Below are 15,435 nucleotides of genomic sequence, written 5' to 3'. Positions count from 1 at the left end.
TTTGGGAGTGGAATGAAAACTGACCTTTTCCAGTCCTGTGGGCACTGCTGAGTTTTCCAAATTTGCTGGCATATTGAGTGCAGCACTTTCACAGTTTACATATTCAGTTCAGTCGCTCAGTCGTGTACAACTCTTTGCGACCCCATGAATCACAGCACGCCAGGCCTCCCTGTCCATCACCAACTCCCGGAGTTCACTCAAACTCATGTCCATCGAGTCGGTGATGCCATCCAACCATCTCATTCTCTGTCATCCCCTTCTCCTCCCACCCTCAATCCCTCCCAGCATCAGACTCCTTTCCAGTGAGTCAACTCGTCGCATGAGGTGGCCAAAGTATTGGAGTTTCAGCTTTAGCATCAGTCCTGCCAATGAACACCCAGGATTGATCTCCTTTAGAATGGACTGGTTGGATCTCCTTGCAGTACAAGGGACTCTTCAAGAGTCTTCTCCAACACCACAGTTCAAAAGCATCAATTCTTCGGCGATCAGCTTTCTTCACAGTCCAACTCTCACATCCATACATGACCACAGGAAAAACCATAGCCTTGACTAGACGGACCTTGGTTGGCCAAGGGACTCTCGTTAGTCGGTTATTAAACGGTTTTCTGGAGAGAGCCACACAGAGCTGGGCATCAAAGGTGTGTGTCAGAGGAACGAACGCACCATCGTGGAGGTGAAACAGAACGACCCCAGCAGCGCAGGATGAGACCTTGAGCGGAAGGACGGGCGGCCGGGCAGAGGGGACGCAGGCGGGGAGGCACGGAGGAGCAGGACCGCTGGGAGGACGAGGGCGGGAACCCCGGGAGACCCGGCGGGGAGAAGGAGGGAGGAACGCCTCCAGGCTCCCGCCTGCGCTCCGGGCCGGCTCGGCGCAGGCGCACTGGCGGCGCTCGCCCGCGTCCCTTCCCCGCCCTCCGCCGTCGCCAAGGCGCAGGCTCGCGTCTGGGCGGGCGGCTCCGCCCGTCTCCGTGGCCCTCCTTCATCTCGGCCCAGTCGCGCCTTCCCTGCCCCGGACGGGCCCGGCCCTGGCGGAGGTAACTGCCCGCAGATTCCCGCCCCGCACGGCCCCAGCCTCCTGCCCTCGCCCTCCCGGCCGCGGCGCCCTGGGGCTCCGCCGCCGCCTCGCGCTCTCGGCCCCTGCCCCGCCATCGCCCGCCGCACCCAGCCCCCTACCCGCTTCCCCGGCGTCGTCCTCCGGCCGCAGCATCCTCAGCCTCACGGAGGTGCGGAGTCGCCCTCGGCGGGCTGGGCACGAAGTCCGGTTCGGGCTCGACCTCGGCCCGGTGTCCTCCAGCTCCTGCCCCGGCCCCGGTGGGCGCCGCGGTGGCAGCTCGCGGGGGTGGAGGGCGGCGCGGCCCCCCACGGCCCGGTCGGGGATCTCAGAGGGGTCCCTGGGGATGCCTCAGGCGAGGTGGTCGTGGGCCAACTCCTGTGTGTGACATTGGTGGGGGATAAATTGAGCGCGGAGGAATGGACGTGATTTCTTAGGCTCGTCTGTGGTGCAAACCACCGAACAACTTGGATTATTCCCCTGGAAATTGCTTTTGCCAGTGTGTTTTAAATTAAGATGGGGGGGGGCGTAAAACTTAACCTGTTTCTCCTCCTCAAATGTTTTGTGTGATCGAATTTATTTCTCTCGTCCACTAACTAATTTGACATGTTTCATGGTGTTGATTAGTATCCATCTGTAGGCTTCCCAGGTGGCGCTAGTAGCAAAGAACCCGCCTGCCAATGCAGGAGACATGAGAGACCCAAGTTATCCCTGGGTCGGGAAGATTCCCCCGGAGGAGGGAATGGCAACCCAGTCCAGTATTCTTGCCTGGAAAATCCCATGGACAGAAGAGCCTCCCGGGCTACAGTCCATGGGCTCAAAAGAGTCATACAGGACTGAGCTTCCAAACACACATCTGTAGGTACCATTAGTGATTTTAGTGCCAGTCCGTATACAGCACAGATAAACTTCGCTGTGTAACAGGAGGTGATTTTCAGAGCTTTAAGAGAAAGAAGACCATCCATCATCAAATTCTGTTGGGCTCTGTCTTTACATCTTGAAATGATTAGCTGGTTTTTTGTCCTTTACTTTTTGCCGCGCAGCATGCAGTGTCTTAGACTCCTCCCCCACCCTCCCCCCTGCCCGCATCCTACCAGTGACCCCTGCAAGACAACCACCAAAATCAGAAAATCAACATTCATCTGTTACAACCATCTGAGCCTCAGTTTCTCTTTCTATTCAGGTTTTTCCGTTTCTCCCATATTGTCCTTTATAGTGCAAACATAAAGTTTACTGACTGCATGTAGTTGTCAGGTTATTCTCTTTGGGACTAATTTTTCAATCTTTTCCCAACTTTCATAACCTTAAAACTTTTGAAGGTTACAGATCAGTTATTTTGTAAAATGTCCCTTAATTTGGGTTTGCCTGATATTTACTTGTGATTAGATTCAGATTATGTTCCTTTGTACATATGTCATCACTGATGTTTTTCTCCTTTTAACGGTTAAATGGCAGGTGATTTCCTTTTGTCCCATTCTGATTATTGTCATTTTGATCCTTAGATACAATGGAATCTGCCCGGTTTCTTCATTGTGAAGTTACTCTTTTGTCTTTTGTAATTAATGAGTATTTTATAGGGAGATATTTTGAAACAGTGTAAATATACCATTTTGCATCAAATGTTCAATTTAATAATTTACTTTTTTATTATTATATGGATTCATGGTTTCCTGTTTTAGTCCATGGATTTTTTAAATCCATTACTGTAATTTGTTCTGATGCTCAAAGTGTCCTCAGTTTGTTCTGTGGGGTCCCTTTCATTATGGTTTCTGTGTCCTCACTTTGCTTGGCTCCAAATCACTGTGTCACATTCTCCCACTGTGTGATCATCCTCCCAAGATTCACTCAAGAATGGACCATTCACCCAAGATTATGCTCCTGTCACCCCAGTAGGGCTCTGACAAACGGGTCATGGCCTCTATTGAAACCATCCCCATACCCAGCAGGGAGACTTGCTGGACATCTTTATATCATATTATTTCAGTGCTTTGCTTCTATGTTGTCTAGTTTGGACTTTCTTAAAGCCTCGTGGCTTTAGGGCAGTTTGACTGCTTATGTGGATTGAAGGCTTCAACAGTAATTATTCCAGGGAGTAAGGTAGAAGGTGTGGGGCATCCTAGGTGGCTCAGAGATAAAGAATCTGCCTGCCAATGCAGGAGACATAGGAGATGTGGGTTTGATCCCTGTGTTGGGAAGATCACCTGAAGGAGGAAATGGTAACTCATTCCAGTATTCTTGCCTGGAAAATCCCATGGGCAGAGGAGCCTGACAGACTATAGTCGGCCCAGCTGTAGAGGTCACAAAGAGTCAGACACACACACACAAGGTAGAAGATGTATTGCCTTGTGTGAGCTAGCGTTGTGAAATGCATAGCCTCACTTTCATTTTAGTCTTGGTCAAAGTGGTAAAAAACCACCCAGTTTCAAGGGATGAGGCAGACCAGAGCTCTCAATGAAAGAGCAGTGTTAAAGTCATAGTGTAAGAAGAGCATATGGGATAGGGGGTATTTTTGTGGTCATCCTTGGAAAGATGGGAAAGTAATCACATAGAAACTACATTGTCAAGATATTCTTCAAGTTCATGTTTATTTTCATAGTCTGAAGAATAACTTGTCACAAAAGAAAACACGTTTTGCCTGACTATTCAAGATTAGATACTGAATAAAGTATCAGCATTTTACCTTAAAAAGAGAGTTAACTTGAGCTAATGAAAGAGTCATTTACTAAAACTTTATGAAAATTCTCAAAATCTTCAGTAAATATTACGGGGTCTTATCATTTTTCTTGTTTTGATTTTTACAGCATCTTGTGACTTTTGACTTAATTGGTCTTTGATATCTTAACAAGCATGGAGATAAGATTAGAAATTTTGACTTCAACCAGTATCAAGCAGAAAAAACCATGGCCACGAGTCTCCTGGTTGGGACAGGTAAGTTTTTCTTCACTTGTACAGTATCAGTTGTAATATGTGTTAAATGTGTACTTTGCCTCTAAGATTGAAGAATAACCTTTAAAAAATAAAATAGCATCTCCAGAAGGATCACTTGCCCACTGAACAGGATTTTGTGTATTTGTGTGGTAGGAGGCTGGCAGAGATGGGGAGGGAGTATCAGTCTTTCTGTGGTCTGATCACATTTGTCACCTCTCTTATCACTCGCTTGCTCCTTTTCTCCATCCCCTGCTTCATCTTCTTCACCATCCTTTGTTGCTTTGCTCTTGGAGTTCTGGGATGGTGTATCATCCTCACTGTCATCTTCTGGGCTCTCCTGGGAATTCTGGGACACAGTTTCTTCACCCGACAAGGTCCATTTTTTGAGATTGCCCAGTCAGAAAGCCTCTCTGCAGCTGTTGAAAATGAGCATGGCTTTCACATCTACGGGGTCTTTTTTGAGCAAAGGCACATGTTTGGGGAGTTTCATGTCCTGGTGAATCTTGGAAAACCCATGCAGGTGATGAAGCAGCCTTGTGTCTACCTGGAAGATTTCCAGTAAGCTCAGAACATTTTCTGGATGTTTTCTAAAACTGAAGACTGCTTCAGAAATGAGAAGCCATGTCTATTTAAGTAAATAATTTAAAACTTGCCCACTACTCTTCAGATCGATGAGCTAACAGCAGATAACTCAGTTTGGGCTAGCAGAATTGAAAGACACTCCTATAATTTTAAACTTCAAATAAATCTCAGTGCGGCTACTAAGTCATCCTACCTAGTAATTCTAAGAGGTACTTTTAAGATAGAATGAAAAAATCTTCAGGCTACATAATTAGCCTTATTGTTGGGACTTCTCTGATGGTCAAGTGATCAATAATCTGCTTTCCAATGAAGGGGGTGTGGATTCGAGTCCTGGTCGGGGAACTAAGATCCCACTTGCCCCTGGGCAACTAAGCCCCCAAGCCACAACTAGAGAAGCCCTTGAGCCACAATGAAGACCCAATACAGCCAGTAAATAAATAAAACTGTTTTTTTAAAAAACCCTTATTGTTCATTTTACGATGTGTAGTACAAATATACCATCTTTCTTAGATGTCACTTTCTTTTCCTTTCTGTGATAACTTAGGTAGGAGGCTGAGTTAACTTCTGGCATCTCTTAAGTTTCTCATGTATTTCTTCTCCTAGGAAAATGAAGCTGTTTTTCTTTTGGGTGATAAATTCGTAAATGAAATTAATTTGCTCTCAGGAAGGACAAAGAAGAAAATTCCCAGTCTTCAGCCTTTGTTGAAGGATGTTATACTCCTAACAACGTCCAGTAATGGTTAAGTAGTACCGATATTGTCAAAAGGCTAGATTAACTGTATTTTTAAAAATAATTTTGGGGGTAATATTAAGGGAAATGTTAGACTGTAAGCATTGTATTTCCATTTTGAAAACAGATGCCTGGCTGGCTGGGGTACTCACTACAGGGGAGGTTTTCCTCTGGAACAAAGATCAAAATTGTTTGAAAACGATACAAGCAACTGAAAAGCCTAAGGAAATGATTAAAGCTGCAGTAGGTGGGAGTTTTTTTATTTGTTTAAATTGATTTAACTTGATATATAGGAGGAAAAGAAATATACCTCTGCTTATGTAAATATCTGTGTGTATTTCCATGTATATGTAAGTATTTTTTTGATGTTGGTTATTTGTAACAGTAAGGTTCATCTTGAGGAAGAAAAATCTGGCGTGCCTAACATATCTGTGATAGCAGTGGGTTCCTAATATCACACATGAGTACATGATAAGTGTTAATATTGTTTGTACTTTTAATTTATTATTAATGCCTTAGTTTTGCTTTCTGAATGGAAACCTCATTTAGGCTCCTTGTTGTCAGAATAGATAAAATTTGTTCTTTTTTGCAGGAATTCTGACTTCAGAGGTTTAGTAACTTTTTTGTTATTTTTTTAGCAAGCTCTTTGAGACTGTACTTGTATGTATCTGGAAATGGGAAAAGAGTTCTGCTTATAACTCCTTCTGGATGCATATTCCTTTGGGAACATTTGGAATTCAAGAACGTCTTATCTTCCAAAAGCCTTTCCTTGGTGGGTCAGTGGTCCCAGATCATGCCTGAAGAAGCAGTTCCTTTGCCTTCCACTGAAGATAAAGAAGCGGTAGTGCATGCTGTTTTTATAAAGAATGAGGTAAAATCCAAATCAGACAGGGTGTTCTTGAAGTGGAAACGTCAGACTCTAAGAGCAGACACTTTCTGGGAAGCTGTTGAACAGAATGTGTAATGATAGCTGTATATCTCCAGTCATCATTAATTGTAGTAATGGTGAAATTATCATGGAAAATGTATTTTTATATTTCTTGGTCCCATTTTAAAAGATTTCATTAAAAGTGGTTTTAACTTAGAGCTTCCTTGGTCTTTCCCAAGTTTTACTTTTCCTTAGTTTTAGAATATAACTGCTGCTACTGCTAAGGCACTTCAGTCGTGTCCGACTCTGTGTGACCCCATAGACGGAAGCCCACCAGGCTCCCCCGTCCCTGGGATTCTCTAGGCAAGAACACTGGAATGGGTTGCCATTTCCTAGCTTTGTAATAAAAAAAAAGAAACTAGAATTGGTGATATTAAGTAAGCCATGCCCAGTAAATAACACATTCATTAACTAAAAGACATGTTAAATAGCTGTGTGATACTCTTTGTACATGTTGACCCATATGTTTTTGCCCAATTTGCTATTGTTAAAAATTGCATTTTGAACTTTTGTTGTTTACCCCATGAATAGTGCCCTAATTTAAATAATATGCAACCATAAAAGAAGAGAAAAATAAATATATAAGAATATTCCCAGTTATATAGCCAGAGTAAATGGCAGTGTTTTCTTAAGAGATTAACTGCACCTTGATTTCCCATTTGAGATATGCCTCTGGCTCAGAAATAAATCTCTTAGTGTTTAGCTTAATGTTAAGCTATATGTTAATAAAAGTATAAGCAGGTTCTTGATATGTTTCATTTATCTTATGAGAAAACGTGGGGCTGTTTCTTTGCTTGTATCTCTGTTCTTTCAGGGATTAGTTTATTTTCTATTTTCCTTGCTGGTTATTTATTTTAAGCATAGCAGTGTGTACATGTTAATCCCAAACTCCCTAACTATCCCATCATTCTTCCTCCTGGTAACCATAAATTCATTCTTTAAGTCTGTGAATCTGTTTTATAAACAACTTCATTTGTATCACTTTTTTTAGATTCTGCATATAAGGGATATCATATGATATTCCTCTTTCTCTGTCTCTGACTTCACTCAGTATGACAGTTTCTAGATCCTCTTGATTTATTTTCAGATTTATTTTATACTAAAGTATATGAAATTTATCTACAGTTATTTGGAGACTGCTGCTTGTGTTCATTTACTTTCTATTCCGGGGAATGCCTGAAGTTAACATTTCTAGCAATTCGGTGGCATGAAAATGTATTTACACCTGTAAGGTGAGGTAAATGTTTCCTTCTTCCTTGTTTTCTATCTTTTTTTTTTTACTATTCTGAACAGTACATGGAATCTTCTTAGTTCCCCCACAAGAAATTGAACCCGCAGCCCCTGCATTGCAAGTGCAGAGTCGTAACCACTGGACTGCCAGGAAAGTTCTTCTGTCCCTTTTGAAACATTATTATAATATCTTTTGGCCTATAAATACATAATAAGATCAGTAAATGAAATGTGAACATCGACCTCTGAGACTTTACAAATCGTTTCTCCTTATAAGTATTGTTCTGTTTCTTTACTTTTCATTTTACATGTTTATTACAGAACGTTTTTCTTGTTTTTATTTTGTTTCCATTCTTGGAATTGAGAACACTTAAAAGGTAAGGCTGGCTATGGTCTTAAGACTATATAAAACTCCTTTGAAAACTAATTCAACTGAATTTTGAAAAGGAAATAACTTACTTGAATTTATTACCATATCTTTTAAATTCTAGTATTTTTTAAAAATTAAAAGTAGTTTTATTTATTTTAAAAAGCCCAATGAAATAGAAAGAATGCATAAAAGCATATAATGACTTAAGATTTACTGAAATAGTGAGTTTTTTTTTCTTTATTTTTTATGCTAGCAGTACTTTATTCAGGTATAATTTATATAAAGTAAAATGAACAAAACTTAAATGTACGACTAGGTGTTGGTGGTTTAGTTGCTAAATTGTTTCTGACTGTTTCGAACCCATGGATTATAGCCTGCTAGGCTCCTCTGTCCATGGGATTCTCCAGGCAAGAATACTGGAGTGGGTTGACATTCCCTTCTCCAAGGGATCTTCCTGACCCAAGAATCGAACCTGGGTCTCCTACATTGCAGTCATATTCTTTACCGACTGAGCTACACATATTAATACGTGTATCTAAACTAGGAGATCAATCCTGGGTGTTCATTGGAAGGACTGATGCTAACGCTGAAACTCCAATACTTTGGCCACCTCATGCGACGAGTTGACTCACTGGAAAAGAGTCTGATGCTGGGCGGGATTGGAGACAGGAGAAGAAGGGGACGACAGAGAATGAGATGGCTGAATGGCATCACCAACTCGATGGACATGAGTTTGAGTGAACTCCGGGAGTTGGTGATGGACAGGCAGGGCTGGCGTGCTGTGATTCATGGGGTCGCAAAGAGTCGGACACAACTGAGCGACTGAACTGAACTGAAACTTTTAGTGGATGCAGATGTGTTTGGGGTTGGCTGTAGGACATGCCGTTACCACAAAACTCTGATATTGACCTACCTTGTTTAGTTAGCAGTTGCTCTTTTGTGCCCTGGATAAAACTTGTGAGCAGTTGCTAAGAGACCCCAATATATATGCATATGAAGGAATTTAGCTGGACCCTTCAATTTTTGGTAATGAAATAAGTATTACTATAAAAGTTACTATAGTGCTCGCTTCGGCAGCACATGTACTAAAATTGGAACGGTACCGAGAAGATTAGTATGGCCCCTGCGCAAGGATGACACGCAAATTCGTGAAGCGTTCCATATTTTTAGATGCGAACGGCAACAGCTTTGCCACAGGGCTCTCAAACATTTTCGTTATTGGCAAAGGCAACAAACCGTGGATCTCTCTTCCCCGTGGAAAGGGTATTCGCCTTACCATTGCTGAGGAGAGAGATAAGAGATTGGCAGCCAAACAGAGCAGTGGATAAAATGATCTCTATGTGATATGATTGGAAAAGTCTTTGTACTTAATTAAAGATAATACCAAGTGATTAATAAAAAGTTACTATACTTCCTGTTTTCAGTTATTTCATTCCTTTCTTAGATCACTGCCATATCATGTTCAGTGGGCTCAGCAAGATTGCCTTCTGTGCAGTCTGATCCCTAAATGTGAATCAGTGAAGTCAAGGGGAGCTCTGATTTCTGCATTTTCAAGAGATGGACTTACCCTGGCAGTAACGCTTAATCAGAAAGACCCAAAGGTCAGTAAATATAATCTGTCTTGGGAGTAAGCTGTAAAAGAGAGAGTTTAGTTCAATTTAGAGATTTTTTTTTTCTTTTGAATATAGTTTGTTTTTTCTTAATACTACTTTATGTTCTTTAAATTGGTGTTCTCTGATCTAACTTGACTTTGTAAATTGGTGACATTATATTTACATTAGGTGCCATAATTTTCGAAATCTGACTTTCAGAAGCGAAAAGAGGATAATGTAAAAGGAAGAAAGAGGGGCAAAGTGGTAACTGATATTCTTAAAATGTAGTGTAAAAGGGAGAAGAGTTACAGGTGGTTAGCATTGTCTTGCCAGTTGGGAAAGACGAGATAGTTCATTGATATAATAGATCTCTAGGTCTTCAGAAATATAAGTAAAATGATTTTAATTGTTTTGTTGTCTTTTTTCCCTCTTTCTAGGCAACTCAGGTATTATTTATAAACACACTGAATTTTGTTACTCTCTATGGTAGCCTTAAAGGATGTAGTAATAAGAATCCTGTGGTTCCAGCTACTCTTGTCAGGTGAGGATTCTTTCTCATTTCTAAATAATGTTTTTATTTTATTTTTTAATAGTTTAATATGTTTAAGGCTCTGATAAGTAGTGTCTAAATAGATATTTTTACAACAAATATTCTTAGAAAAAATTCTTTAAGAGATGGAAAATTCTTAAAGAGGTGGGAATACCAGACCACCTTACTGGTCTCCTGAAAAACCTGTATGCAGGTCAAAAAGCAATAGTTAGAATTAGACATGGAATAATGGACTGGTTCAGAATTGGAAAAGGAGTACATCAAGGCTGTATATTGTCACCTTGCTTATTTAACTCATATGCAGAGTACATGCGAAATACCAGGCTGGATGAAACATAAGTTGGAATCAAGATTGCAGAGATTGGAATCAGATATGCAGATGACACCTCCCTTATGGCAGAAAGCAAAGAGGAACTAAAGAGCCTCTTGATGAAAATGAAAGAAGAGAGTGAAAAAGCTGGCTGAAAATTCAACATTCAAAAAACTAAGATCATGGCATCTGGTCCCATCACTTCGTGGTAAATTGATGGAGAAACAATGGAAATAGTGACAGACTATTTTCTTGGACTCCAAAATTACTGCAGATGGTGACTGCAGCCATGAAATTAAAAGCTGGTTACTTCTTGGAAGAAAAACTGTGACCAACCTAGACAACATATTAAAAAGCAGCAACTTTACTTTGCTGACAAAGTTCCATATAGTCAAGCTATGGTTTTTCCAGTAGTCATGTATGGATGTGAGAGTTGGAACATAAAGAAGGCTGAGAGCTGAAGAATTGATGCTTTTGAACTGTGGTGTTGGAGTCCCTTGTACTGCAAGGACATCAAACCAGTCAATCCTAAAGAAAATCAATCCTGAATATTCATTGAAAGGACTGACGCTGAAGCTCCAATACTTTGGCCACGTGATGCAAAGACTTGACTCATTAGAAAAGACCCTGATGCCAGGAAAGATTGAAGGCAGGAGGAGAAGGGGTTGACAGAGGATGAGTTGGTTGGATGGCATCACTGACTGAATGGACATGAATTTGAGCAAAATCTGGGAATGGTGAAGGACAGGGAAGGCTGGCATGCTGCAGTCCATGGGGTCACAAAGAGTTGGATACGACTGCAAGACTGAACAACAACAAATAGATATTTAGATAGATCATGCAGCTTTCAGCATTTGTGCTTGATAGACTTTAAAGTTTGCTTTATATGTCGAACACAACTGAGCAACTTCACTTTCCCCTAGAGAAGGAAATGGCAACCCACTCCAGTATTCTTGCCTGGAAAATCCCATGGACAGGGAAGCCTGGCAGGCTACTGTCCATGGGGTCGCAAAGAGTCAGACCCCACTGAGCAACTTCACTTTATATAAGCAAAGCCTTCAGTCCTTTAAGGAAGGGTCTGATAGGGTGGAAGATACTTGAACACATTTTCTTTTCTCTCTTATTTCTTTCTATGTTGTCTTAGGAGGAGTGGGATTATGATTAGGTAGAGAAATGCTGGGCTTAGAGAGACTGAAATGAAGAATCCTGGGTTGGGAAGATCATTTTATATACTCAGGCTGTGGTTTCTGGCCTTTTAAACAAAGTTAGTCTTCTCTGCATATGGTGGACAGCACCATAAGTGGTGATTTTGGATGGCAAGGGACCTGTGCAGGATTATAGAGTAGGAAGATTTCCTCTTCCTCTTGGGTCCTTTTAATTTCCTTTCTCTGAGTTTTCAGGTTCATCCAGCCATACATTTTTATTTTCTTTCTCTTCCCAAAATTTCCTTTCTGGTCTCAGTTCAGTGGTCTGTTGTCTGAGGGTGTCCATCATTTAAATGAGAAGGAGCTACTCTCTGTCTCCATGAAAGAAATAATAATATTTTCAGACAGTTGCTGCTGCTGCTAAGTCACTTCAAGACAGTTAAGGAATGAGTCAGATGGCTTTGGCAAGAGGGAATCTGCTCTTTAGTGGAGCTCTGGCAGGCTCCTGAGAGACAGGCATGGTATTGACCTTCAAATCTACCAGTAGATCTTAGTAATGGATATCACTAGGATTAGAAGTTGTTCTGGCTATAAGGTAAGTGACTTAAAAGCTTTACATTTTTAGGTAGTATTTTCATCTTATGATTTGTTTATGAATGTAAGTAAATTTCTAATTGGTATGTTGTATGAACTAGATGTTTATGAGCAAACTCCTTTCTTCTTATTTCCTGGGAAGTAAGATACACAAAACATATGTGACATTTGCCTACTATTCATTCTTTTACCCTTATTTTTTGAAGTATCTCACCCCTTCTTGGCCATTATAAATTGTTGGAGACATTGTAGAGAGTCCTATGTAAACATCTTGTTTTGCTTTTTCTAGGTCATATTGGGTAGGTGATGTCAGCTGGACTCACGATAGTCTTTTTCTGGCTTGTGTATTAAAACGTGGCTCCCTGGTTTTATTGACCTGCCACGGTGAATTGCTAACGTTAATTACATTTGGTTGCTCTATAGAATTTGGGCCAGCAGAATTTATTCCTCTTCACCCACTAATAACATATAGGTGAGATATTTGAATCATTTATTTACAGAAGTTTTTCTCTTTTGGTATTACTTTACTGTGTACTTTTTTTTAAATATAATTTCGTGTTTCAAACTGTCTTATTCTTTCTTTGAGTCTGTCATCTCAATGTCTGTTTATTTATAGTTTTCTTCTATTTCTTTTTGTGGCTTAATCCTGGTGAAAATTTGACAATGTGACTATGTAAGTATATGTTATTTAAATGTTTAACAGCATAAAAAATGTAACTTCTTTGATATAAAAATTAATAAAAGTGTGATATGTCTTTTATTGTTTTGAAAGCAGAGCACTTAGATAAAAATTAATTTGGCATGTGGGTGCATCTGGCTTCCCAGGTGGTGGTAGTGGTAAAGAACCCGTCTGCCAGTGCAGGAATGTAAGCGACATGGATTTGATCCTTGGGTCAGGAAGATCCCCTGGAGGAGGGCATGGCAACCCACTCCAGTATTCTTGCCTGGAGGATCTCCATGGACAGAGGAGCCTGGTGGGCTATAGTCCACGGGGTCGCAAAGAGTCGGACACGACTAAAGCGACTGAGCACCCATGGATGCATCTACTTTTTTCCCAAAGGGAAAAATGGGGAAAGTTGTTGGAAATGGATAGTAGACTTTAGAATTCAGCCATATTTAAATTTTAAATTGTGAGATCATGTAGCAGTTTGGCTTTGGAGTCAGATCAAGAATCAAATCTTGGTTCTTCTACCTATTGGTTGTATGACTTTGGATAAGTTATTCTTTGAGCCTCATTTTCTTTTACTCTGAAATGAAGACGGCAGTAGTTGTCTCTTAGACTTGAAGGAATGAAGCAAGATAATAAATAATTATAAATTGCTTTAGCACAGTTCTGGCATAAAGTAAGAGCTCAGTAAATATTTGTTTTTATTGATGTTGATATTATATCTATATAACATAGATGGCTGTTTACAAAACAAAAAATTGGAAAAGGTCTTTGACACTAATCCATTACCTTTGCTTTACAGAAGGAAAACTGAGGAGGGATGTGTCCTTGATTATATTTAACAAAAATTTTACTTAATTTCTAGCAATAGATAATTATGATGGAAAAACTTGTCAGTGAAAGTGTTTTTCCTTATTATGGTCTGATTCATAATTGACTTAAATTTCCTCACATTTTCCTTAAAAATTAGTATTTAGGATCTTTCAGAATGGATTGTTTTTTCTGATTACAAAAGTAATACATATTCATTATTTTTAAAAGTTTAATCAAATGTTACAAAACTAAATACTATCGAAAGTGAATGACTTGTAATCCTATTCCTTAGAGATAACAATTATTAACATTTTAGTGTGTTGTCCTCTTAATTTGAAAATTTTATATAACATGCAATAACAATATTAATTTATTTTTTAAAGCAAAATAAATTATGATATATGATGTTTACTATTTTGCTTTTTTGATTTGGCAGTATGTCTTCTACATCTTTCCATGGAGTCACTTTTTAATGGTTTTATAAGTTTTGTAGACTGCACCTTCTAAAACCAACCTTCTCTTATGGGCCATTTGGCTCATATAACCTATATTTGATTATTTTCCTAACCAGAAAAAGATATATTTTGGTTCTCTGTTCTCTTTATACTTATAAAGCCCCAAGTTAATAATTAGTGATATTAAGTAATCAGTTGATATTAAGTAATCAGAATTAGGTATACCACTGTAACAATAAATAACTACATTTATATGGAAACTCAGTCAAATATAACCTTAAGCTGATAAAATTTTACTCATCACCATCCTCTCCAAATGTTTCTTAATAACAAGAATACTCACAGCTTCTATTTATGTTCTTACAAGGATATTTAAATACATAGTAAAAAAAGAAAGTTAACAGCTTAACTGTCTTTAATAGTAAAAATAACTGCCTCAATTTTTTTCTAAAAGAGGTATAAAACTGGATTACAAACAGTATTACAAACAATAGAGTATATGCCACAATTCTGGGAAAATTTTTAAAAACCCACCAACCTCTGTGTTTTTTAATTATTTATGTTTTCCTCACAGATCCGTGCACATTTAATATTTTTCTGTTTAATTTGCTTGCTTTTTCATCATTCTGAAATGTTTGTTTTTTCTTTGGAATAATGTAATTGTTTTTTTTTAAAGATTTTCCTCTCACTAATTCTTGAATTTTGATGTTTGTCTGCTAGACCACAGCAGTTTACACTTCAAGATTCAAATAATTCTGTAGATTCATCAGCTTCAGATGGTGATCCTATGAGACAGAGATTCTCTATAAAAGCACACTCACGATTACCCTACCTCATTATTTCTGATGGATACATGGTCACAACCCTTCGGTTTCTTGATAATCTGTCTCCATCAGTGCTCATGAGATCCCTTCTACTTGATTCAACGCAGAGGCTTGAGAAAACATATGAAAGTGTGATACTGTGTAAGGTACGGTGCTTTTTGGACCGTCAGTAAAAGCTGGCTTCTCAGTCCTTTTTTTTTTTAAATTTATTTATTTTTAATTGAAGGATAATTGCTTTTCAGTATTGTGTTGGTTCCTACCAAATGTCAACATTCTCAGTCTTTTTAAATTTAAAACTGTACTGACAGTGGTGTCCTTGGATTGCATACGTTTGTCTATAGAAGTTATAATTGTAGTACAATTATGGATAAAACTTTGCTCTTGGAAATCTTCTTTCTTCTATAGCCAAAAGGCAAAGGTCTGAACTTGCGATCACTGAATTCCCTAAGATCTAGCTTGTTAAAGCACCAAAGAAAGGAAAATGTAGCTGATTCTACTGTTCCCAAATTCTTGCAAGCAGAAGAAACATTGAAGTTAAATGAAGAAACAGCAGATCTGCAGGTACTTGCTAGCAACGTTTTATTTATTTTGAACAGTTATGTACTGATCTTATTCCAAGAAACATATTTTGTTTTCCTGTTACTAAAGAGAAATTTGATAGCACTA

At 39.4% G+C, this 15,435-nt stretch overlaps 1 protein-coding gene and 1 non-coding gene across 9 annotated transcripts in view; both read left to right on the top strand.

Annotated features, from left to right (window-relative positions):
* Positions 1–917: 917 nt before the first annotated feature.
* CPLANE1 (ciliogenesis and planar polarity effector complex subunit 1) overlaps positions 918–15,435 on the top strand; it is a 103,643-nt gene continuing 89,125 nt past the window's right edge. For 7 of the 8 annotated variants that reach the window (XM_088827652.1, XM_088827655.1, XM_088827651.1 and 4 more), the window contains exons 1-11: positions 918–1,034; positions 3,853–3,979; positions 5,165–5,300; positions 5,419–5,538; positions 5,930–6,162; positions 7,345–7,451; positions 9,264–9,420; positions 9,849–9,952; positions 12,300–12,482; positions 14,666–14,915; positions 15,175–15,330. In XM_088827652.1, coding sequence (XP_088683778.1) covers positions 3,899–3,979; positions 5,165–5,300; positions 5,419–5,538; positions 5,930–6,162; positions 7,345–7,451; positions 9,264–9,420; positions 9,849–9,952; positions 12,300–12,482; positions 14,666–14,915; positions 15,175–15,330 — 1,527 coding nt within the window. In that variant the 5' untranslated portion in view covers positions 918–1,034; positions 3,853–3,898. Of the gene's footprint in view, positions 1,035–3,852; positions 3,980–5,164; positions 5,301–5,418; positions 5,539–5,929; positions 6,163–7,344; positions 7,452–9,263; positions 9,421–9,848; positions 9,953–12,299; positions 12,483–14,665; positions 14,916–15,174; positions 15,331–15,435 lie in introns of those variants that run through there. The other variant, XM_088827657.1, reaches the window with a different exon arrangement.
* LOC129553436 (U6 spliceosomal RNA) lies at positions 8,881–8,987 on the top strand. The gene has a single exon (XR_008685462.2). It is a non-coding gene; the product is annotated as a U6 spliceosomal RNA (small nuclear RNA).

The sequence above is a fragment of the Moschus berezovskii genome, chromosome 18, assembly GCF_049115385.1.
Source record: "Moschus berezovskii isolate FMDL1 chromosome 18, NW_MosBer_1.0, whole genome shotgun sequence".
Lineage (NCBI taxonomy): Eukaryota > Metazoa > Chordata > Mammalia > Artiodactyla > Moschidae > Moschus > Moschus berezovskii.
This window is presented reverse-complemented; position numbering and strand designations above follow the sequence as displayed.